The sequence below is a fragment of the Bolinopsis microptera genome, chromosome 6 (assembly GCF_026151205.1).
Source record: "Bolinopsis microptera isolate Bmic1 chromosome 6, MBARI_Bmic_1.0, whole genome shotgun sequence".
NCBI classification, from domain to species: domain Eukaryota; kingdom Metazoa; phylum Ctenophora; class Tentaculata; order Lobata; family Bolinopsidae; genus Bolinopsis; species Bolinopsis microptera.
Window position 1 is genome coordinate 14,967,149 of NC_087077.1, and position 26,916 is coordinate 14,994,064.

The 26,916-nt window shown below is 36.5% G+C and overlaps 4 protein-coding genes across 11 annotated transcripts in view; 1 reads left to right on the plus strand and 3 right to left on the minus strand.

Annotated features, from left to right (window-relative positions):
- Positions 1–26,916, plus strand: part of LOC134816349 (phosphatidylinositol 5-phosphate 4-kinase type-2 alpha-like) — a 110,487-nt gene that overhangs the window by 44,044 nt on the left and 39,527 nt on the right. The window lies entirely within an intron of this gene.
- Positions 1–26,916, minus strand: part of LOC134816353 (calcineurin B homologous protein 1-like) — a 46,473-nt gene that overhangs the window by 9,572 nt on the left and 9,985 nt on the right. The gene's annotated exons all lie outside the window — the stretch shown is intronic.
- Positions 44–3,369, minus strand: LOC134816461 (uncharacterized). Its single transcript, XM_063825311.1, has 5 exons — positions 3,160–3,369; positions 2,769–2,873; positions 2,535–2,618; positions 1,701–1,815; positions 44–1,568 (listed from the first exon to the last, which is right to left on the minus strand). The coding sequence occupies exons 1-5, from the start codon at positions 3,359–3,361 to the stop codon at positions 1,430–1,432; spliced, it is 645 nt and encodes a 214-aa protein (XP_063681381.1). The 5' UTR covers positions 3,362–3,369; the 3' UTR covers positions 44–1,429.
- Positions 7,667–9,390, minus strand: LOC134816351 (ferrochelatase, mitochondrial-like). Its single transcript, XM_063825161.1, has one exon. The coding sequence runs from the start codon at positions 9,373–9,375 to the stop codon at positions 8,182–8,184; it is 1,194 nt and encodes a 397-aa protein (XP_063681231.1). The 5' UTR covers positions 9,376–9,390; the 3' UTR covers positions 7,667–8,181.

Genomic DNA, 26,916 nt, shown 5'->3' on the forward strand with positions numbered 1-26,916 from the left:
CTTTCATATCATTTAATTTCAGACAAAAATGAAACAACCATGATTAGAAAAAAGCCAAAAAGTCAAACCCACATAATCAAAAAAGCCAGGTATTTTAGAACCCAAACTGAAACTGAATGTGCTAAGACTAAAAAACAAGCAAATCAAGCCAATGCAAATCCCGCGTGATCTAAACACGAACTTAATATAAATAAGCAAAAGGGCGTTACATTTATTAATTCTAAAACAATTTAGTCTCAGATTGAACTTAGTTAACATATAATGTTTTAGAATTAGCGGTTGGCACCGAAATCTTTTCAGGGTGACTGGACAATCAAATATTATTTTCTTGATTACTGTTACAAATACATTTCATAAATAGAATCATTACTTAAATTTAATTGAAGTTAAATTATCCACTGTACAGTAAAAATGTAAAAACTTAACATTAACTTATATTAACTTATATTGGTTTAGACCTGATATCATCACTCATTAGGGCAAAAACACATACTATGATTAATCACACACACATATTTGTATCTTATAATATTAATATGACGATGTGACACATTTAATTTTTATCGCCGATAGGAATTCCAACATACGCTGATTACACCTCGGAATATTACGAGAAAGGGGAATCTGCTAAAATATGCCGGAAAATACCGTATCTGAATAGTGGAGTAATGGTCGGAATTGTAATTTACAGATCATAATATTATTATGATGATGTGAGTAAAATTTAATGATTTGTGATCACTGACACTGACACAGGATGCCTCTTAACTTGATACTAGGATATCATGTAACATCGTCCTTACTCCTTATTTAATATTTGAACAACTTTGTATAACAGAGTTATGGACGTAAAAGAAATTGTGGTACGTGTTTAAAAGATCGTGCTTGTACCTGATTTTATACGAAAGCCCGAAAGGGCCCTTGCTCTTAACTGAAAACATGCTACAAAAGAATTTAATAATTCCATTACAAACCCACAAAACCCACAAACATAACATCCAGATTCCAGTATCTACATATAACTATCTACCATCATCCACCAATATAATGTGTAATCTCAAGTTCTTCATAATTTGATCATTAATTAATGTAACTAAGCCCTTGTGCAAGCTACAGCAAAATGAACATATCAAAGTTATCAAATCATAACAGAACACAGTAAGTTTTACTTCAGCAAAGGAAAAAGCGAACTAAACCCTCTAAATTAAACTGTATCAAAATTCCAAAACAACAGCAACGCTGCAAACAGCAACGCTGCAAACAGCAAACTGATTTTATCACAACGTTTAACATTCCCACAGTTTGGGTATCAGATCTTATATCCTAAACCGCGTACTGATGCAGCTGAAAGTTTAATCTTGAATAATAACACGCATGGAATACAGTGCAGTTTCAACATATACAATGTACACTCGGCACAGTTATAAGTTTACGATCCCTTTTTGTTTCTCATTTCTTTAAAGGATTGTGCAAGGCATTTTCTGGTCTTCTCGAAGACGTCTTCAGTCGACATGATGTTGTCTTTTCCAAACGCACAAAGGTTCTTCTCTATGGCTTCCTCTGTGTATCTGAAAAACATTATATAAACCATACAGTTTTGAAGAGCTCTCTAGGCATATATCAAAACATCTTCCCGCCGTTTTGATATCTTAGAATAAGACTAATAAGTTTACCTCAGTTACCTAGTTAAATAGAACTACCTGAGTATTCCATGTCTAATCTTGTTAATGGTATCCAGATTTGGTCGCAGGGACGTAAAGAGAGGAACTTGTACTGACTTCTCTTGTCCGGTTCTTATCATCAGGTTCAGAATACCTAAGGAGTATCGGGATCAGTGTTATGATTATATAATTTATTAATTAATTATATAATTATCAAATGATTTAGCAGATTTAGCAGAGTTGTAGGAAAGATCAGACGGATACAGACAGCATTTAGAATAATGTTCTGTAGATGTTGTCTCTGCCAGTTCGACATTGATTAGATTTCTTCAGACTTTCTGATGGCTAAGTCGATCAAATTCCTAAATACTGTTCCATTATTCCCACAAAATGGATCCTGATGATTCAAAGTGTTTGCCAGTGATTCCAGGGACCTTTGTAAGAAATTGGGTGTCTAGTAGGTGTCTTAATCAGATTGCAATGTAAACCTCGTATAGTAGGAATTTTTCTAACTATTCGATATCTTCTAAAATTACGCAATATCACGCTCATCCAAGTATTTGTGGACAGTCCAACTCAGAAACAGCGTTTTTAAATGAAGGGATATCCCCATGTGCCCCCAGTCACTGCAGCTAAATTCTCTTCACATTACTAAGCTGATTGTTTATTGATTCTGACTTAGTGGATAGTGAACAAGGAGACAAATGATCTTTCGAAAAGGCAGCATCCTGTAGAATATAAGAACCAGCTCTTTTAACAGTGTCAATACCCATTTTACTGAATGGTACAAGTGAAGCATTAACATAACAATTGAACTGATCACGGAACTTTTAAATGATAAAAATAAAGTAAAAGTAAAAGAATGAGCTATACCGTGTACTCTAGATCCCATAATGTTCTCAATTACCGGAATACCCAGTAATCTGTTGAGAGGCACAGACTGGAACATCTTCCTTCCTGGTCAGAGGTTTCAGTTAGACGCAAATTACATACCTATTCGTAATGAGTAGTCCACTTTTGGTTCTTTGAGAATTTTCAATATGTATACGTAGTAATGAGACAAATTATCAAATATCACTAAATTCACTAGTTAATTCACGAAGGTACCTAGAAGGGTGGTAGCAGAGTAAGTGATGCAGGTATCTTTGATAATCGTCACTGTCTCCTTGCAAACTTTCGAGAGTTCGTAGTACAACATCAATATAATGGACACTGTAAAAGTGTTACATATTATTTAGCCATGCTGATTTATGGGCGTTATACTTTCTTGTTTAAAGTTCTAAAATATAAAATGTAAAAGAATTTTATAGCATTGTTGGCAAGCACTTCTTTTGAAATAACTATGACGTACTGATAAGAAATTACAAAAGTAAATAACTTGACTTTAGAATGACATTAATCTAAATCTTAAATAGCTTGGATACGATATGATCAATAAATTTATAAATTTTTAAATAATATAAATAAGTTGTTTTGTAATGCATTTTTGTTCAAATACCTGAAACAACTACAATGGCAAGTCTCCTAGCCCATATCATGCTAAGCATGGCTGCAAACACCATAATAACCCTGAAAGAGATCATGTTTCTCTTTCTGTTTGGGAGCTCTATCACGTACTGCAGAGACAGCTCATCTTGTTTTGTTGTCAGGATTCTTACAGAGGAATTGGTGCTGGGTATATGTATCTGCTCCTTTTCCATGCTCCTATAATGTGGTATAACTGTTAGGAGATGTTTGCTGTACTAGGGGTAGTATCGATACTTTCCCGTAATACTGAACTTTCTAATACTTCTCTTATTACAAGATGATGAAATGGAAATAATCATGGACTCATTTGAGGTGTACATATAAATAGTGTGGTGTTCAATATATAACAATAAACAAGACAAACCGTCAAAATATTATGTTTAAAAAACTTGCATTTAACAGTAACGTGAATCGTCTCAGTTAAAACACAAAACATCAAATTTAAACAACAACCAACTATTTATCACGCACAAAAATCTAGACACCTGGTCAAAACTTCAACATGAATACCCTAGTAAAATACTAGGTAAACCAAAAATAACATTGTTTTTAAACATGTGAGTTGTACCATAATATAACAAACACTCCAACAGCAGGATACGAATAAGATTTTAGAATGAACATTAATTCTGGCCCGCTCTGCTAGTTATCCAGTAAGACTACACCATAAACTACACCGTATAACCTTATTAGAGCCGCTAAACCACGACCATCTGGTTAAAAGTAGCTGTTTATAGCTGGTATTGTATATAAATAACTTGATCTCACAGCGTTCGTGCTAATTCGATGTGGTCCCTTTCACCTTATTCATGAAACTTCTAGGGGGGGGGGGGGGGGCGCGGGCCAAGTGGATATTTGTAGATATTTGTAGATTAATGTAGAGTGGATAATCCACGAAAAAAGTGGATGACATTCTACAAATTTATACATTTATCTCCAAAAATTCAGTAGAATTTCTGGGCACATATTTGAGATTACATTTTTTGTAGATAAATGTAGATATTTGTAGATTATTGTCAATGGATAATTCACGAAAATTCTACAAATTCTACAAATTTATACATTTATCTCAAAAAATTCAGTAGAATTTCTGGGCACATATTTGAGATATAAATTTTTTGTAGATAAATGTAGATATTTGTAGATTATTGTAATGGATAATTCACGAAAAAAGTGGATGACATTATCCAAATATCTACAAATATCCACTTGCCCCCCCCCCCCCCCCCCCCCCCTTCTAGCATGGAGCATGTTAATTTCATCCTAATGCTTAATGCAGCCTCAATTTCAAAACCTCTTGAGGAATTTAACAAGCTCGTGACAAATATTCCGGATGTTTTTGGTTATAGGGGTAAAGAGAGGTTGCCAGAAATTAACCATGTTTTATACAACTTCTGAGTGTTTCTTAGCCAGCATTATATTGTATACTTTATAATTATTCTTTCCAATTTAATCTTTAAAATCGAGCACTATAACACTGATCACAATCAAAACATTTGCGATTTGAGTCATACCAGAAAATTTAATCAGACCAAAATGCTAGAAGCAAGCAAATAAAGAAACTGTACAGTAAAGCATAGAGGACAGCCCTTAGGTTCAAATCACCATATAAGCACTGATTATTAGTGCACGAATCAAAAACTTCTTCTTTCAAGAATCGAGATGGGCTAAAAATATCAGTATTTCAGGATAGAGCTGACGTCAAATGTCTTCTGAATTATTGAAACAAAATTCTCTACGTTTGATAAAAAATGAGAGAAGATTACATCTCCCTTATTCTAGTATTAATGAAGGTCTCTATTTTACTTTTAAACAGTTCACTGTCGATTGTCTCCTGGAGTGAGAGCAGTGGGTTCTTTACCGCGTATTCAACGTACACCTGGCAGAGATTGAGTATGTTAAAAGCTATAAAATATGAAATTTGATACACATTGAACCCCACAATTATCCGTACAGTAAACCTTTTGTAAACCCGTGTAATCTGATACACAGTAAACTCTCGATTAACAGGCCTTTTCGGAGGTAAGGGTGATCACACAATCGAACCACCCGATAAATTGCGTTCAATTAAACTCAGATTATTCAAGTTACAATTTCGTTTATAAATGATTCGTGTCCCCACGTTGAAAATGTTTTAACAAGTATAAATACTTTTTTATACTTTTGATGTGGGGACACAAATCGTGTCCGATAAATCAAATTACTAATAAATTGCAGCCCGGTAAATCGAGAGTTTATTATACTAATAAACTTTCGCAGTTCAAACTTCAACATTACGAAATAATAATCGGAAATTTGACAAAATAACAAATACGAGAACTACATAATATATAATAATATTATAACAAATATATAACAACAAATCATGCAAGTAACGAGTCGTAACACCGTAACAATACTTATACACTTGTACTTTACATAATATAATACAGTTCCTTATTGAATGCAGGCGCGTGAAATAATAATTTATAACTAAACATCAATGTTTGTAAATTATCACATGACGATAGTACGTTATCCAGAACTGACCCCCCCCCCCCCCCCCCCGGCCCCCCCCCCCCCCCCCCCCCTATATGTTACTACCACCTCGCACGTGAGGTATTAGTAAATTAAGTTGCGAAATTACCACATATAATAACGACTCGTGATCGTACTACTACTATATGTGGTAAATTTAGTATTTAATTTTATATTAATGAGGTAGTATGTATTTGCTTTATCACACGTTCACGTCGCGTGTTCACTTAAGTTAGTAACTATGAATTAAAGGTAGTTTGTGATGACAAACTTTTACAACTACAAATTAATACTTAATAACCTACAACATAACTGACACATGAATCGTTACAAATAAAAGATACAATGTTCTAGTGGAGATTTCAAGTATCGTATATACGTTAGTGGGCAGAGACGTATTAATAAAGAATATTAATACGAATTTGAAAGGTACCATTTATAAATACGTTATTAATTTGTCAGACATACTGTCGAATATTACAATACGCATCAAACCGAACCAGGAATGGAACCCGGGTTGCATAATGTGTGTAACATTACAAAATAAACCATTTCACCACCCAGCTGACTCATAACAATTAATAATTACCTCTTTATAAAGAGAGTGCAGAATCTCGCCGACAGCCTGCGCGCTCCACTCCGGACTCGTGTTCATTACAAACTTACACCCGGAGGGGGTCTCGTACATGGAGAGTTTGTAATTACTGGTTTGGTAGCTCTGAAAACTGTCAGATCTAGTGGCAAATGTTAAGGAAAAACAAAAGGAACTTTTGGTAAGAGCTAACTTTACTGACGTCAATACTTTTGAAAAGAAAAACAAAAGCTCTTTGTGTTTTGTTCACACTAGTATGTAATATGTATTCACATGTCAAACATGTATACATGTATACTGTATAGTATTAGTTTTAAATTGCTAGACAATGGAGGTCAACATAATTGATGCTACTTTTAATATTATTTTGGATAAAATGGCATCTTTAATAATAATTACTGGAAAATGTGCTGCAACTTAAAAATTTAGTTGTTTTGTAAAGGATACATTGCTGGACTGATTCTCGATACAAAAGATTTCAGAGAGTACAGCATCCCGTAAACAAGCTTAAATTCCTGCAGATATAGTTAATTGATTGTTTATATTTATAGCACAAATTGGAAAACGTTCACTTTTATGGATGGAAAAAACATATTTGGGCAATTCGGTAGTGTGGCATAACACGGTTAACGCACGGTTAAGGCACGGTTAAAGCACAGTTGAGGCACGGTTAAGGCACGGTTAAGGCACGGTTAAGGCACAAGGGTTACATAAGGCACGGTTCTTAAGGCACGGTTAACGCACGGTTAAGGCACAAACTGCCCAAAAGCAAACATTAAATGGTCGCTTAAGAAAAACACGGCATGGTATTTGACCATTTTACTGTAAACACTGCTTGTTAAAAAACTTATACCAAATACAGAGTTATGTAACTAACACAATATTCAGTTTGTTAAAAAGAATCTTTATTAAGAATGAAACTAACCTCGTCTTGGCTCATGTCTGTTTCTTTAGTTCTTTCCCACTCCCCATAATAAAGGCACTGCCCCACAGGGTTGAAAATATACAGGTTATAAATCATACCTTCTATCCTTTTTATAACATCTTGCCTGATGATGGATTATAAGATTACACGGTTACTCTTACAAATATTTCTTTACATTTTACACCAATTATATTAAGGAATATATACAGCTTAGTTAGAATTTATTGTTATTGTTATTTTATTTTTGCGTTACAGTATTCAAACAAAGTTTGAGTAAACGGAAAAAAAATGCACAAAATAAGCTTCCAAATATCTAGTAATCATGCACAAAATTTCAGTAGCTGATACAGCTGGTTCAAGTAGGTAGTACTAGCAATGCTAGGGTCTCGAAAACAAACACAGCTAAGACTACATGAAATTTCAGAGGGTCACATATTTCAAATACTAGGCTCCATTCATAGGACCTGTTATGATATCTCAGATAGAATTGTTTCAACCTGAATCAGATAGTACTAACCATCATGTAAAATGCATCGTCATCTTGTATAAATTGTTTAATGTTTTAAATGTGCAGATCAATATTTTAGCAGCTCGTCTGAACCTCTTAGTTGGCTTAACAAGGGATTGTATATCAGTGAAGTTATCGAATCTGGTAATAATCTCTAGACAATAGGTGCGCCCTTCAAAAAATTGAAATGAGACAATTTTCGGATTTGTACAAAATGCTGATGCATGATTCATACGACACAGGAAGGTAAGTAGCACAATTTTACTTGAGATTTCTCAACAGGCCCTAGTTGCTTGATAACATAAATACAACAAGATTCTTTTAGATAATAGAGGTTATCCTGAGGATCACAGTCGGACAACTCCACTTAAAAATGAAATTTAACTTAACTTAAATAAACTAAGAAAGGTACTTAATCTTTACATTTACTATGATGATTACAAAGCTTACTCTATCCAAATGACTTTATCGGCCCTTCCTCTTCTGATTTACAACATTCAACAATGCTTTGAGGAAGTTTTCTGGAAGAAAAGAAGCCTCTCATGGGACCACAAGTAGGGTTAACGCACATGGGACATCGAAGAGCCATCTGAGGAATTGTCATTCCATCTGACTTGAGGTGGTCAGCAACTAGTTCTGTCAAACACTCAATGAAGGTGGAATGCATGTTTAGAGACTCACACCGCATGATATTTGCATCTGGAAACTCATTTCGCATATCTTCACCATATTCTATATCCATTTCATACAAGGTTTCAATGTGATCTGAAGTGAAAGCGATGGGCACCATCATGAGATGTTTGTTGCCATTTTTTATCAAACCCTTGATAGCATCATCAGTAGGAACACCCAACCATTCAGAGGGCCCAACTTTACTCTGCCACACTAATCTGTAGGGATTTGAGTAGTTAAGAGCTTTCATGACATGCTCCACAGTGGCTGCAACCTCTTGGGGATATGGATCTCCTCTGTTAACCACTGACATAGGTAAGGAATGAGCTGAAAACAGTAAAACAACTTTGTGTCTATCTTTGGGGTCTACTTCATCAAGCTGCTTGTTGATAAGTTCAGCAAAAGATTTCACAAGAAGTGGATGAGTAGCCCATCTATCAATTGCTGAAAAAGTCATGTTCATTGGTTTACCCTCCTTTTGACGCTTAATTATGTGTCTATACATTCCATTAAAGCTGCTACCAGAGGTTGAGCAGCTGTATTGGGGGTACTGAGTAAATGCCACACAATGCTCAATACCATCAGCCTCCATCTGGTCCATTGCATCTTCTGTTAGTGGTTCAGCGTATCGGAATCCAGTATAATTCTTTACATCTAATTCAGGACAAAGCTCAGATACACGTTCAACCATAGCATTACCTTGCTCCTCAGTCCACATTTTAATTGGGGAACCTCCTCCAATTTTATTGTACTGTTCAATAATCTTTGGGGTTCTCCTTTTAGCAATAAACCTTGGAAGAAGATTGGTTTTTCCACCTTGCAAGAATGGGAGAGGAATTAGATCTCTATCTGAGAAAAGTCGCAACAAAAATGGATGTACTGCTGCTGAAGTTTCTGGTCCACCAAGATTTAGCATAAGAATACCAACTCGAGGTCGGGCTGTAGAATAACTTCTTGTAATGTTTTTCAGCATTTTGGTAACTTCCTGTGTAAAATGATAAATTCAATTTTATACTTTTGAAAAAACTTACTAGGATATAACATGATCAGTAAAAGAATCAAAATATTAAATTGTGATTAAAATTCACTAATTGAACAAGGGATTAAGTTGGATTCAGTTAAACCATTTCACAATTTCACAACACCCTGATGTTGACAACTGAAATCACTGATTTTCTACAGTTGAAATTCCAATGCAGTAAAACCTCTCTATTTTGTGCAAGTACGGGGGGAAACGAAAAATGTAGCAAAAACCAAGTCAAGAATTTAAAATTTTAAGAGGATCGAGAACATTTTAACTGTCAAACAGTATATATACAATAAATAATAATAATAATAAATACAACATTTATAGGTTAATTAACTAAACTTAATCATATGAGTAAACCACGGTGTTATTGCAAAGAACCATGACAAGGGTATCAGACCTATATATTAATCTAAGAGACGAAACAAAACGAATCATCATACAACAAATTTTAAAATCCTGCGGCACAGGATCCTGTTGTTTTCCTACTCTGCCTCTCCCAAACCCCTCTCCTTCCCCTTTCTTCAGGTTTATTCTTCAATTTTTTAAATTAGATAGCAGATATATTTTCTTTCGAATTAGTAATGGCATTATACATTATTTGGTATCGTATGTATGTTGTGTTTAGTGTTTGCTAACTAGGTATGTGCTGTATATTTTGAAGAATTTTGAGGCTCACGACGTCTCGTCCCATGGGTTGAGTTGTAAGCTGAGTATATGTTCAAATCGCCTTACTTCGTATGGTGAAACATCGACAGGTTTGCCTTGACCTTTCGGACGAGTGTTTGCCCACCGGGGATCAAAAAATATGATCACCATGAACATTACTTTGACACGTGAACTTATCAAACGACTGTAATGATTCCATTAAATTTTCTTAGTATATTTAGCTAGTTTATAGTAGATACACACGATCACAGAATAGAAGAGCACAATTGGGCTCTTTGTTCTGCGACCGTGTTTCCTCGGTGGGCCGACAGGTTTTTGTTGTGTAGTAGTGCTGGGGAAAAAACACGCTTTAAATATCAATGAATGTAAATATTGTTAATTGACATTAGTGCCACAGTTTATGTGGTAAAAACAAATTTATGGTCAAACATTATATATCGTAGAAGGGCATGATTTACCCACATCACTAAGCATCTGGATGGATAATTAGCACACAAGGATAAACTGACCTTTAAACATGACCACCAGCTATACCACGTAATCATAGCTCCAAAATAAATAAATTGCTCTACATAGAAACATCTGGCCTGATCTTATCACATTGTGGTCCCCTGGGGTTCGGTAAAGCCCTTACAGGCAACTGGGTCCTTTTACCAGCCACAATAAAACTAGTCATGCCAGTACTGTCATAAACTGTAACCAACTATTTAAAAATAAGATATCTTTTGCTAGAATTTGACATTTTAAGCCATAGAGCAATCTTCTCAATTTTAAAATTTAAAAATAACATTTTACCCTAACTATGATGTGGTGGCATTTCATACTTAACTAAAATTCAACTTTGAAAGTCAATAGATTATTAGTCACAATGAAATTATAGTTTAAGACATCCATTTTGCATTGTGTTTCCAATATTAGAATTTATGATATGTATTGATTGAATAATTGGTAATAAATTTAACTTTTGTTTTATTAACTTTTGTTTTATTATAAACCGCCTTATAGCTAAATCATATAACTCGATATAATTTAATCCTGGAGATAAACTCCAGTGCTTTCTAAAGCGGCTCTTACATTAACTGAGCTTAGTTTAATTGAAAATTAGACATGACAAGTTCATTTTACCTATGTAAATGCAAAATCAATCAAATGCTAGAGAAAAGAAGTATGTTTTAAGTTTGGTCTTTTTAGTAATTCAAGTGTTGCAATTGGCAGAGCACAATACAGAGGTAACGGAAATTGTCCACTGCTACCAATATTATATAATATGAAATATCAACAATCAGATATATACACATCTACTCCATCATAGGGGCAGGGATGAGGTTATAAGAGACTTCTGATAGTGGTGTCTCATATTTGCTGTCCATTTTTTTTCCTCTGTACCCTCGTAGCAAAAACCCGTAACAAAGTATTATCTATTTTACCGGTTTCTGTAACCTTTCAGATAACACGTCTCATATTTCCTATCAGGGGCCATATATTGACATACTGTGTCGTATTTTGTCACCATCAAATGCCATGTGAAAACTGATAAATCACATGTCATGCATGTGCTGATTAAACACGGGATGAAAAGAAGGAAGAGAATGAGTACGACATGTAGAGGTTCACAGTATAGTAAAACAAATTTTAGTAAAACAAATTTAAATTTTGGTATTTATTAATAACAATCAAAACATATCATATCATAAAAATAAAGCCGCGCGTTGGTTGACTGCCTCAGTATGGTGAATAATTTAAGCTTGAAGGTGCCTTGCGCATTTACAGAACATTATGCGGCAATCACATGATCACGAGGACCTGTGAGCGCCAAATTTAATTTAAACTTTCTAGAAATCGTACATCACTACGAGTTACTCATGCTTTTGAATTATAGGAGTGCGGATTGTCAGGTATTTCATTCATTCATACTTAATCGGTTTAAAGCTGTATATTTAGAGCTCACTATTGTTTGAACTATGAAAGCAGAACGTAAATAATAGACTGACCTGAATTTTCACTTTTTCGTCCGATCATCTTGGAAAGTTTTTTGTACATCCCCATAGACGTAAATAGTAACCAAAAAAATTATTTTTGAAAAATTCGGAAATTAAGGTGTGCCCCAAGCCGTTTCCATGACAACCGCGCTCGCGAACCTCAGAAATCTGGAAAAATTCGATATCTCAGGACCCATTGCACCTACAGAGCTAAAATTAGGCTTAAAAGATGCGGAATCAGCACATTTATATGAGACTTATTAATAAACATATAGCCTAAAGTGCTCACTTTCGTCAAAAATTGCAAAAAACACATTTTTTGTACATTTCCATGGCAACCGCGCCCTAAAATTTGGATGTGCATCTCTATTTTTCAGTCAAACTATGAACAGCTCAGAACTACAGGGGGATAACTACAGGGGGAGAACTAGAGGGGAGAGAACAGCTCAGTACTACACCTGAGGAAGAACTACAGGAGGGAGAACAGCTTAGAACTACATAATTCTGAGCTGTTCCCCCATGTAGTTCTCCCCCTCCTCTGTAGTTCTCCCTCCTGTAGTTCTGAGCTGTTCCCCCATGTAGTTCTCCCCCTCCTCTGTAGTTCTCCCTCCTGTAGTTCTGAGCTGTTCTCTTTCTGTAGTTCTGAGCTGCTCCCCCTGTAATTCACCCCCTGTAGCTCTGAGCTGTTCTCTCTCCATGTAGTTCTTTTGAGCTGTTCTCCCCCTGTAGTTCTTTTGAGCTATTCTCCCCCCTCCCTGTAGTTTCTTCTGAGCTGTTCCCCCATGAAGTTCTGAGCTGTTCCCCCTGTAGTTACCCCTCCCCTGTAGTTCTCCCTCCCTGTAGTTCTGAGCTGTTCTCTCCCCTGTAGTGCCCCCCCTGTAGTTCTGAGCTGTTCTCCCCCTGTAGTTCTTCCTCCTGTAGTTCTGAGCTGTTCTCTCCCCATGTAGTTCTTTTGAGCTATTCTCCCCCCCTCCCTGTAGTTTCTTCTGAGCTGTTCCCCCATGTAGTTCTCCCCCTCCCCTGTAGTTCTCCCCCCCCCCCCCCTGTAGTTCTGAGCTGTTCTCCCCCCTGTAGTTCTCCTCCTGTACTTCTGAGCTGTTCTCTCCGCTGTAGTGCTCCCCCTGTAGTTCTGAGCTGTTCTTCCCCTGTAGTTCTGAGCTGTTCTTCCCCTGTAGTTCTTCTGAGCTGTTCTCTCCCCTGTAGTTCTCCCCCTGTAGTTCTTCTGAGCTGTTCTCCCCCTGTAGTTCTTCTGAGCTGTTCTCCCCCTGTAGTTCTTCTGAGCTGTTCTCCCCCTGTAGTTCTCCCACCCTGTAGTTCTGAGCTGTTCTCCCCCTGTAGTTCTTCCTCCTGTAGTTCTGAGCTGTTCTCCCTTGTAGTTCTTCTGAGCTGTTCTCTCCCCCGAAGTTCTTCTGAGCTGTTCTCTCCCCTGTAGTTCCTCTGAGCTGTTCTCCCCCTGTAGTTCTCCCACCCTGTAATTCTGAGCTGTTCTGCCCCTATAGTTCTTCCTCCTGTAGTTCTGAGCTGTTCTCCCTTGTAGTTCTTCTGAGCTGTTCTCTCCCCCGAAGTTCTTCTGAGCTGTTCTCTCCCCTGTAGTTCCTCTGAGCTGTTCTCCCCCTGTAGTTCTTCTGAGCTGTTCTCCCCTGTAGTTCCTCTGAGCTGTTCTCCCCCTGTAGTTCTTCTGAGCTGTTCTCTCCCCTGTAGTTCCTCTGAGCTGTTCTCCCCCTGTAGTTCTCCCACCCTGTAATTCTGAGCTGTTCTGCCCCTATAGTTCTTCCTCCTGTAGTTCTGAGCTGTTCTCCCCCTGTAGTTCTCCCACCCTGTAGTTCTGAGCTGTTCTCTCCGCTGTAGTGCTCCCCCTGTACTCTGTAGTTGTGAGCTGTTCTCTCCCCTGTATTTCTCCCTCCTGTAGTTCTGAGCTTTTCTCCCCCTGTAGTTCTTCCTCCTGTAGTTCTGAACTGTTCTCCCCCTGTAGTTCTCCCACCCTGTAGTTCTGAGCTGTTCTCCCCCTGTAGTTCTCCCTCCTGTAGTTCTGAGCTGTTCTCCCCCTGTAGTTCTGAGCTGTTCTCTACCCTGTAATTCTCCCACCCTGTAGTTCTGAGCTGTTCTCCCCCTGTAGTTCTGAGCTGTTCTCTCCCCTGTAGTTCTCCCTCCTGTAGTTCTGAGCCGTTCTCCCCCTGTAGTTCTCCCTCCTGTAGTTCTGAGCTGTTCTCCCCTGTAGTTCTCCCTCCTGTAGTTCTGAGCTGTTCTCCCCTTGTAGTTCTTCTGAGCTGTTCTCTCCCCTGTAGTTCTCCCCCCCCCCCCCCCCCTGTAGTTCTGAGCTGTTCTCCCTCCTGTAGTTCTTCCTCAGGTGTAGTACTGAGCTGTTCTCTCCCCTCTAGTTCTCCCCCTGTAGTTATCCCCCTGTAGTTCTGAGCTGTTCATAGTTTGACTGAAAAATAGAGATGCACATCCAAATTTTAGGGCGCGGTTGCCATGGAAATGTACAAAAAATGTGTTTTTTGCAATTTTTGACGAAAGTGAGCACTTTAGGCTATATGTTTATTAATAAGTCTCATATAAATGTGCTGATTCCGCATCTTTTAAGCCTAATTTTAGCTCTGTAGGTGCAATGGGTCCTGAGATATCGAATTTTTCCAGATTTCTGAGGTTCGCGAGCGCGGTTGTCATGGAAACGGCTTGGGGCACACCTTAATTTCCGAATTTTTCAAAAATAATTTTTTTGGTTACTATTTACGTCTATGGGGATGTACAAAAAACTTTCCAAGATGATCGGACGAAAAAGTGAAAATTCAGGTCAGTCTAGTAAATAATGGACAATATACCGACGACAATACCAAGGACCCGAGTGCCGCATTGACTTTTCCGGATCCGTTTTTACCGAAGGCTTATCCACCAGTTACTCATGCTGCATGTATAGTCTGATAATATTTTGTTTTATCTCTAGCAAGCATTCTGTAAGTTGGAGTGTCGTATTTATTATAGTAGAGCCAGCCAACCTCCGCATTACAATCTTTTGTATGCCAGGTTCGTTTATAAAATCTAATCATATAATAAGATTGATCCAATAGTCTAAGATGAACGGTATATCTTAGCTCATCGTTATTAAAATCCTAATGGATGAATTAATCAAGTAATGTTCCCTTCCAACACAACTAAACAACAAACAAATGCTTGCTCACCAGTGGTGACGCAATCGTAGGGGCATGCAGTTGGTTCAGATAACTCTCACCCCGACGACAGCGTCGAGAAATTATCAAATTATGCATTTGCGCCATACTGGACACATTTTATATTTAATATTTTGTGGTTTGTAGAAATTAGTGTCATCTAAAGTATAGCTTAACTGGCGAGCAAGCATCGTCCCACTCGGCGGGGACGAAAATACCGAGTCCAATCACAGAAAGTTAACCAAAAGATAAAAACAAGAGCTCGGATATCAACAAAAATCACACGCTCCAGACGACGGGGAAGAGAGGATAGGAAGTAAGCTGCTGGGCTCAACAAATTTTGATAATTGTAAACAAATTTGTTCTTGTGCCCTATAATAATTTGGTATTGAGGTATGACCCTGTACTGTGCGTGATAGTGAAAATGAAAGTGAATGTGAATCTGTAATGCGAACGAAATGAGTTATGGCCAGACGATTCTTCAATTTCAAAATAATAAAGTCAAAGGACTCTGTTTTAAAATACAAGCTCATTCTTATCAAAGTTTAATTCTGTCCATTCTAATTCTTCGTACCTGGACTGTATCTTGAGTAGCTCACTTTTCAGTGTTACTTTAACTAAGTTCGTTGACTTAGTAAAGCTTATCAAACTGTCAATTTTTCGACAGTCGTTCCACATTTTTGTTGATTGATAAATGAAAGAGGAGGATGGGTTCGGGGTGATGAACTGGTCTGAACGTCTTTGTGATGGTGATCTGTGGAGTAAAGATAGGAGTGAGATTGGAGATTCTAATCTGACAATTTTGAACAGTTCTAATAGACATGTGTATTTGTACAGGTTGTGGACGGTAAGAAGGCCGTTCTTGTTAAACAACGGCTTTGTATGCTCTTTTTCAAAGAATTCTCTTCCTAGGATTTGTTCATCTATACAACGTGTTCTGGCACATGTTCTAAATTTATCTAGATATGCTTCAAGGTCACCAAATAGTATTCTGATACATTTTTTCTGAGTGATGAAGATAGGTTGAAGCATATTATTACTCGACCCACCCCATACCGATATTCCAAATCTTAGGTGTGACTCAAATAACGTGTGGTACAATTCTTTATGGTGTTTTTTCGGGATAACGTGTCGTATTCTACTGAGTCTTCCGATCTCACACCTAAGTTTCGAGTTGAGGGCTCTTATTTGAACATCCCATTTTAGGTTTTCGTCAATAATAACACCTAAAAACTTGGTCTCTTTAACTTGCTTTATTACCGTATTATTTAGAGTTAGTATATATTCTGATTCGTTATCTGCTTCATTATCAGTAGCTGTACGTGACGGATTGAAGTGAATGTAGCAGCATTTCTTTATATTTATATAACGGCTTAGTGGCTCAGTTGGTTAATCCAGGCCTGGTATTGCTTGAGGTACCAGGTTCGATTCCCGACTCTGCCACTAGCCGTGGGGTGAGCGTCGTCGACGCTCAGCTAAGGATCCTGAGTGGTCTATGCAGCCCCCCGGTCCACTCAGCCAAATACTCGAGAAATCGGGTGTGAGGGTTAAATGAGGAGCTGCCCATTGCAGCAAAGTCTCGGGCGAAGAAAGTATGGTACACACTACCTTAACCGTCACTGGCCTAATGTATAATTGAATCCTTCGGCTTCCTGTAATTGGCTGGTTACACACTTGTGTAACAATGTGGCTGTTGGAATGTCCGAAGTAAAATAAGAATTGAGATAAAATATGTAATAGATTGCATTTCATGTACTGGTGTAACAAACGGAGAATTTCGTTTGCTCTTGCATACAGTTTTTTTCTACATTCATCTACTACGAATATGTTTGTGTCATCTGCAAATAGTATGAACTTGCCCAGATCAGTTGTTCTAAATAGGTCGTTAACATATATTATAAATAGCAAGGGTCCGAGACAAGAGCCTTGGGGAACTCCAAAGAGAACAGGCAGCTTGTCAGACTCTTCGCCCAGTACAGAGACATATTGATATCTATTAGATATATAGTTACAATGGAGCTTAATAAAAGATATATATTTTTTTATATATCCTGTCATCACTCCTGGAGTAATGGATATTATATGTTTATTGCAATAAATATAATAATCAATAAATTAGAATAGAAACTTGTCTTCTTTTCAGCTCACTCTTCTGAAACCTCTTCCTCTACATTCTCAGCCTCATCATCAACTTCATCATCTTCATCATCAACATCATCACCCCTGTCTTCATCGTTGGTGGTGTGAGCAAGATTTAGGTCCAATTCGTCAACAGGTATTGCTTTCTCATAATACCGTCCTCTGTGTCCTCTCACTGCAATCAATACAGTCTTAAGTAACTCAAACCGCAAACGACGTCTTAGATTTGCCATAATGAGGCTTTTGTCCTGGCTGGTCTTGGCTGCCAGAAGTGTTGCTACTCGTTTGAGGAACATGGTAGCCTGTGGGCCCATACCTCCGGTGGTCGAGAATACAAGGCCATTGCAGGTTCCTTTTTCAATCTGTACACAGCGGTCTCCATATTTCCTTTCTTTCTCTCTCTCATGCTTGCTGTACATCTTTGCTGGGGTGTGATTAGCGTTGGATTTGGCTCCGGGGTGTAAAACCCTAATATCAAAAAATGCCATCTCCATTGGTGACCACAAACCTCTAGCTGCTATGTCGAGCCTTGCCCCATCATCCAGGATGGTACCAGGGCGAAGGCTTTCTCCAGTGCATGGCTGGAGTGTGGGCTCTACAACAACCTCATTACAGATTTTTTCAAGAATGCTTGCAACAGTGTCTCTCAGTCGGTTGTGTCTGCTGTTGACAAAGCCTCCTTTCTTGCAAATAAGAATGTGGTTGTAGGTGTTATCTTTGCCACAAATGCATTTCTTGGCTATGTTGGCAATGGGTAGAGCATATCTCAGTGCTATAGCGTCTTTGAACCCTCGCTTGTTCAAGACAAAGCCGTACTTCTCATAGGGAAGTCCGGTCAGCCAGCTTGATGCACCTTTTTCACATGCATGTGGGATCTTCTCACTGATCGAAGGTGGAAGATCGTTCATCAGCTGGTTTTTGAGTGACTCATACCTCTTGGCATTAGACAGGCTAATGGCAGACTTGACTGCTTTCCCAGCTTAATAAAAGATAGTTCTACTGTAACAAAATCGGTATACAGAGGTTTTCGTGTGACAAACTTTAAAAGGTCTGATTTTCAGAGATCTCCTATTTTAAATTGCCTCACTGTTATGATTGGATAATCTGTCAGTAAGGGTCGAATAAAGAGGGGCCCTGCCAAAAGACCCTTAAGTTCGTTTTTTTTAAATTTTTCGAACAGTATCTTACTATACAAAAAGCTAAACGATATATAATATGGATGGGTGGATCCGTACCATTTTACTGACACCAAGGCATCAACTTTAACGCGACTTTCCGCAAAAACCGTAAAATATATTATATACAACCGAAACCTTTTTGACTGGGTCAAATGCTTTAATGGCCTCCAAATCAGCATGAAAAAATTAAGAATTGGCCAAGAAACAGTATTTAAAAATTTTAAGTTGATTCAATTTCAATACAAACTTTTAATGAGGATCACAATGTGTATAGTAGGTACATGAGACATAAGATGAAAACATGTTAATTTATTGTATCATGTATCACGTCGTGACCTCAATTGTCGCTTCACTCAAACATATAATAACAACTAAGCGTTTCTACGATAAATGGGGAGCCGCGCACTCGTGCGCGGCGGGTCATACAACATATGACAATTAATTTAATTGTGTAAGATAAAATGTTAATTATTTCACAAAGCTTATTACGCTTTTATCTTTAACCATTGTCAATGGTCTGGCCCGGCGCACACTACTTCGTAGCACTTGCCATTGAGAAGAAAGTGGCGCGCGCTACTTCGAAGAAATTTAGACGAATAATATCCGTCAATTTCATCAGAACAACGGCTATAAATTTGATAAAATAAGTTTTTAGTTAAGTTCCAACTGTAATCACAATTTTTAATTAAATATATTTTATAACATTTACTATTTAACTTTTTATTTCACATAGCCATGTGTATACGCGTATTATTGTACTTTATAGTTCTTTTATTTTGTTTTATACTTAGCTCAGCTCTTTTTATTTTGTTAGTCAGGCGGCATTTTGGGTTGTACTGGACCTAACAAGTTTATTATCGGATGTCTACTTATATTTATTGTGATATCATTATTCATTGTAATGGCAATAAAATTTAAATTTTGTTACTAAAATTTTGTTTTATTAGTTTCTTGAAGAAAGTTTTAATGCAAATATTTATTTCTATTTTTACCACAAGTGACAATTGTGGCCCAACGAATCACAAATATTAGTTGTGTGCGTTACATAATGCGTCTATTCCACAATTAAAAACAGTAATTTAGTTTGGAATACGTCACCGCTTCGACGCGCCGCGCGCATTATCATGCTTGCTTCAATTCAAAGGAAATAATCTCGAGAGGAGATTGTAGCGGAGCTACGAAATGGAACAGATTGGCATCGTCAGTCAACTATGTAGTCAAATACTGATTGATTAAATACAGTCTAAGCATGTAGTTTGGTTACCAAGTAAGCAATAACCAGTTTTGGATGTTATGGAGCGGAGACACCTCACAGCAAGTAGATCCAAGTGGCTTTTGCTTTGCTCTAACCAGAGCCCTCTCGCTTGCAGTAGCGCGCGACCGCCGTAGGCGGCAAAAGATCCTACTTGTGAAACAAGCGCGTCACGCAGTACGCGTAGGCACATGGCTATGTGAAGCTTTTGCTTAATGTGAAAGGTGCACCAACTACCCGCAGAAGCCGGAGGTAACCAATTTTGGATATAAGGGTATGAGTGTCACAGGTTATACTGATTATGAAAGCAGTAGCCAACTTCAAATGTTGCAAGTGTATACCCATCTCCTTTGATAGTTTCCCTTCAGTGCATCGACAGTGCACCTTATCTCCATTTAATAAACACGATCAGTTTACTTTTATGTGGTTAATCTGAGCAAATAGGCATAAGTTTTTAATGTGCATGATTGATAATATTGAGATACATATTATCGATACCCTATAATTTTCATAATATGCCACTAAACCACTTTAAATGTTGCAAGTGTATACCCATCTCCTTTGTTAGTTTCTCTTCAGTGCATCGACAGTGCACCTTATCTCCATTTAATAAACACGATCAGTTTACTTTTATGTGGTTAATCTGAACAAATAGGCATACGTTTTTAATGTGCATGATTGATAATATTGAGATACATATGCCACTAAACCAGGGAATTCCTCCCTTGGAAACTTCGTCGTGAATAAGGTCAATTTTATTGAGCGAATGGAAAGAAAGCAGACAAGAGGCAAGCAGATGTAGTGCAACACTTAATTCTCCGTATAGTATATAAATAATACTTTAATGTTTGATGTGAAGATCTGCCTGGAATATCCACGCAGTTATGTAGATGTGGCAACAATAATATGTTCAACCACACTGAAACTTTCAGGATTATTAAAAGTCATTGATTCAACTTTTAGAAATATGCCTTTAAAAGTTTTAATCTGATTTTGAAAACCTTTGAGAATTGCGTCCGTTTTCTCGATGGGGGGAGGGGGACTCCACTGCATGCTCTGATTAGTACACTTTATAACACATAATATCATGCTCAAGATCCACGGAACTGCTTGTGATTGAAATTAATTACCATAGAATATTAGCTTAAATTTCATCTGTGTAGGATATTGGAAGCAGAAGTGAACTTTACTCATGTCTATATACGTAAAATTGGACTCATTACATAATACATTCAAAACTGAATTTTGCTGTCAAATAGAATATTTTCAATGACATGTATAGCACGCATGACCTTTTGATTGAAATAAATTTTCGTGCACATACAGAATGAATGGTTAATAATTTAATATATATGTAGACCAAGGTCTGTGCACGGGATGCTTCCTGGAAGAATCCAGTTCTTTTAGCGGGGCACCCTACCTAAAGCCAAATTGAGATATAATAATCATATTCCTAGAGAAATAATCAGAAATCGAATACCAATCAAATAATATGATATATAGGAGTAGTAACCATATTTACTATGCAAAATGCCCCAACCACATAGTGTAAATTTATATAGAATTCAAATTCCATATCATCATTAAACCTCAATAGTCAATATAATAGCCCAGGCAAAATTAAATAACTTCTTATATACCTTACTGTCATACTACAAATTAATTAAACATTTGAAATCAGTTAACCAGAGAATAAATTTCTAAACCTAATGCAAGTGAAATAATTTAGATGCAATAATGAATGCCTAATGTGAGTATCATCTGTCAATGTCCTTGTAAAAAAGTCTGTAAAAGAGATATGAGTAACTTATATAGAAGAAAAAACAGGAAGTTGTCGTCTGTTGAAAAATAAATAAAATATCTAGAATATAAATTAGAATATAAAATAACATTCAGTCAATGTGTCGTCAATAAAATGTACAATTATCAAATGTTAAAACTGGGTGATACAGTCACCAAAAATAAATACTAAGTATAATAAGTAAATAAATTAAATGTGGTCTATAAAACTACCACTAGGTATAATAGGTCAATAAATTAAAAGTGGTTTATAAAACTACCACTGTGCGAACCCTTTCTCCAGTTAAAACATGTCAGTCATGTGCAAAATCAATCAAAATGGTAAAGTGGTAAAAAAAGGAAAATTCTTTCGATACATCAATTATATATGCCTCAGATTTAAAAGAATTAGAAGATACTTAGTTATCGTCGACTATGATTGCAGTGTAAAATTTGTCATATGAATTGTCGACGGTATAATTAGGGTCTGTTGTTATAGATGAGAGTAGCTGTTTCTTATACGAATCACTAAAGCTTTTAACATCGGGCAGATTTCGTAGATCTGTTGGAACATTATTCCAACATTTTGCCCCCAAGTATTGAAAGTTTTTATGTGATGTTGATCTATTAACATATAGGTTGCAGCTTTCGCCGCTCCTACTACCTCCTGATATGTAACTAAATTTGTTCATAAAGTTTGTAGGACAATTGTCATGGATGATTCTAAACATATAATTTGACAGATGGAGTTGTTGTCTAAGATGGAGTGGTAACCATTTCATGTCTCTATAAACATTAAGGCTGCTCTCTGTTTGTGGAACGTTGAGAGCTATTTTGGCTACCTTTTTGTACAGAGTGTCAAGTTCAGCAAGTTTTGTCTTGCCAGCTCTACAATAGATCGTGTCTAAATAATCAAATTGTGGCAACATGAGTGCATTGGCAAACATTTTCCTATATTTAATGGGTAGCAGTGCTTTACTTCTATACATGGCACCAATTCTCTTCATGACCTTCTTAATAATATAATCTACATGGCTTTTGAAGTTTAATTTACTATCTAGAATGAGGCCAAGATATTTTGTCTCTTTGCACTCCTTGATTGTGAAAGTTACCTCATTACATTCAATGGTTAATTCATCATGTTGATCAACAGAATCAAACAATAGGAATTCAGTCTTCTTTTCATTGAGTGATAATTTATTTACACTGAGCCATTTAAAGATTGTCATAAGTTCTATTTTCATGTTTATAAATGTGCTTCTGCAGGTTTGATCAAAGAATAGTGCACCATCATCTGCAAATAGAAAGGGCTTAGATAGGTTACAGGCATAAATGATGTCATTTATGAAGATACTAAATAATATAGGCCCAATGATGCTTCCTTGTGGTACACCACTCAGAACTTCTAAAAATGAGCTTAGTTTGCCATTGATCCTAGTGCATTGATATCTACAAGATAAGAAGTTCTTAAACCAGGTTAAAGCAATGCCACCAATTCCATAATATGCCAATTTTTGAAGCAATATTTCATGATTCACTGTGTCAAAGGCCTTCTTAAGATCAAGAAAGATGATTCCTGGTTTATAAGACTTAGATTTACTCATATATATTTCGTCCATCAGATCGTACATCAAATAAGTTGTGGAGTGATTTTTCCGAAAGCCATATTGATGCCGGATGAAAAGTTTGTTCTCTTCCATGTAATCAGTGAGTTGCTTGCCGACAAAGTATTCTATAAGTTTTCCTACAAGTGGAAGGATGGATATTGGCCTGTAATTATTAGGATCATCTTTCATTCCTGCCTTATGGATGGGAGTTACTCTAGCTTTTTTACAAAGGGTTGGTACAACACCTGTATTAAGGCTCAAATTGACAATATGGGTCAGTGGCTCAACTATGTGTGGTACAGCTTGCTTAAGTAAAAATAGAGGCACATCGTCATATGAGGCCTTGTCATTCTTGAGCGTTTCGACATACATTAGGATATCAGTTTCATTTATTTCTTGGAATCTATCAAATGAGATGTTAGAAGTTCTAGGAGGTAAAAAATCAGTAAAACTAACTCTTTCAATACTGGGGGCCTGATTTTGTAATCTTGATCCAACATTTGCAAAATGAAAGTTAAATAGCTCAGGATCATTCTCATTGATAGTTTGACAATTAGTTGTACCAGGGGTCATATTTGATGCCAGTTTGATAGTTTTCCATACCCCTTTAAGATCATTCTTGGCACTTTTAACTTGTAGATCATCGATTACATTAGCCTTTTTGCAGGTTTTAGCTAATTTATTTCTAATATTTCTCTGAATCTTGTAGCAATCCCAGGCCTCATTACACTTTATACATTTGCTACATATACCACATTTATTGCAATTTCCATTGTCTCTCTTATACTTCTTTTTACGGAATTTCTTTAGAAGAAAATGTGTATGATTAATGGCATTTAAAAGTTCAGTAGAAGGTTTATGTATGAACTTTTCATGCCTTTCTATGGTCTTGCAAGGGAAGAAGGTTGCATATGCCTGTTCAATATGATGACAAAGGCCAGCAGTGATAGCTTCAACATCTGTACTTTCCAATAGTGGACTGTAATCAGAACAGGTATCTAGATAGTCTAAGAATTGTTTAACATTACGTTTACAATGATTTCTTATTTCAACCTTTTCAAATTTAGGAGCTATAGGTACTTTACAATCTATCTCACACATAATAGCTCAAGATGATCCCCAATACGTTCATCAAGAACAGAAGATTGAACAAAATCTGCATAACAGTTAGTGAATATTACATCAATAGTAGTCTGGGTAAAATTGTCTCCACGTTTAGCAACTCTAGTTATCCCTTGAATGGTTTGAACTAGATTGTAACATCTCAAGGTCATATCTAATTTTTTGTACTGGGTTGATGAGATATTATTCTGGTCAATGTTTATATCCCCAATCCAGATAACCTTTTTCCCGTTCAATTTTTTCATGCAAAAATGAATGTACTCAATAAAGTTATCAACACTGCAATAATTTCCAGAGCGATAGAAGCAGCAAACATTGATCTTGCTATTCTTAAGCTTCACCCATAATGCTTCAATGTTATCAAGCTTACTATCCATAACTAATTCTGTGTAAGCTAGTTTTTTGTTTATCATTAAGCCACAACCACCCCCAGAACTGTTTGGCCTGTCGCATCGCATAATGTTGAAGGAGGAAGGAATATTTATGGTGTCTGTGTCAATAGTATCATTAAGATTCATCTCATTTAGGGAAAGTATGTCTAGCTTATGATCTCGAATGAGTTGAGTAAGTTCATTACTTTTAGCTAAATTTAGGAGACCACCTTGAATGTTACAGTGACCAATGCAAAGGTTATGAAATTTGTCAGCTGAGTTGTGAATATTTGTCATTTCACAAAACGTGTTAGTCGTTGTGTCTGATTAAACTAAAATCAGGTGAAAATTATCCGCCTGTAAATATTTTCAATAGAAAAGTTTTAAACTTGAAATCAAAATAAATATTCAGGTGGAAATGTCATGTCGATTTCAATGGTGAGCATGGTACTTGATGTGCTTTGCTAGTTTATAGATACCATCGCTGTTTAGATGCACATTGTCTTCCCCAAATCTACTAAAACAAGATGATTTCCTAAATCCAGATCTATCACTAAACAAAAATCGATTCATCTCTGTGGGTATAAAGCTAACAAACGAGTATTTGGAAGGAATCTTAGATAAAAAGATATTGATGTCATTTATCACTTTATTTCTAGCAAAACTTTCTCTTGGTAAAATGTTTATGATCTTAATTTTTGCAGCTGGAGCCCACGAGTGAAGTGACTGGATCAGATTATGGACGTGTTCAAACCTGGTTGGTGGTTTTGTTACATTTCTCCCACTCTTTACTTCTGGGCCCCCAGATTGAAATCTGTAACATTTTAAGAAAAACTGAAACTACTGACAAAAACTAGACCCTTTGACTGAGGGCACCCTTGAATCAGAATTTTTGTAACATATTCAGGTCCTGAGATATAGCAGTTTAGTTGGGGGCCCTGGATATTGAATTTTGTAACACATTTCTATGTTACACTTTTTCAATGAGTTTTTAGAGAAGCTTCTTGATAGTTTTTCAAGTTCATACCAGTTTTTCTAGGTCACAAAGGGTTCCATCAACCATATTCTTGACCAAATTTTGTACTTGGGCCCAAAACATTGAATTCTGTAACATATTTATGTTTTCACTGCCAAGGTCATATCTGGAATATTCAATATATTTTTGTATTGGTAACATGGTTTTTAGATTCTCATACAAAATTCTGAAGCAATCCTTATTCATATAATTTGATAAAATGGCTGCGGAACTTGAATTATGTAACATTAGAAATTAAGTGTATAGAGTATGTACCCTAGTGTGAGGGGTGTTAGGTAAGCTTAATTATAGTTTTTGAAGTTCATACCAGTTTTTCCAGGTCACAAAGGGTTCCATCAACCATATTCTTGACCAAATTTTGTACTTGGGCCCAAAACATTGAATTTTGTAACATATTTATGTTTTTACTACAAAGCTCATATTTGGAATGTTCAATATATTCTTGTACTGGTAACATGGTTTTTAGATTCTCATACAGAATTGTAAAGCAATCCTTATTCGTATAATTTGATAAAATGGCTGCGGAACTTGAATAATGTAACATTAGAAAGTAAATTTATAGAGTATAGTATATAGTATGTATCCTAGTGTGAGGGGTGTTAGGCAAGCTATATTATAGTTTTTGAAGTTCAGACCAGTTTGCCTAGGTCATAAAGGGTTCCATCAACCATATTATTGACCATATTTTGTACTTGGGCCCAAAACATTGAATTTTGTAACGTTTTAATGTTCCGGTCAAGCATTTTGTACACCAAAATTGTAAAATTTTGTATAAATTACGAGTCAATTGTCACTCTGCCACTTCAGTGGATAAACTCGTGACCTGACATTTTATTGTTACAAATTTCAATATATAGGGCCCAATTTCTATTTTCTATACAATTTGATATATAAATTAAACGTTTTTAAATATCCAACCTTTAATCTAATTAGCTATATTCATTTGATTAAATTTACCGCGTTCTGTCGTAAATTTAAATTACATTACATTTAAATTGTTACAAAATTCAATAATTTGGTCCCAATTATCATTTTTTAAATTTGTTAAGTTGTTTCATGTCTTTATTTTAATGCATCAACCAACTTAAAACCAATACTAGATCAAACAACTCTGTATAACATACTCATTTGTAACCATGTTACGTTATTCAAAGAAATGGGCCTTTTATTGATTATGAGCCATATACC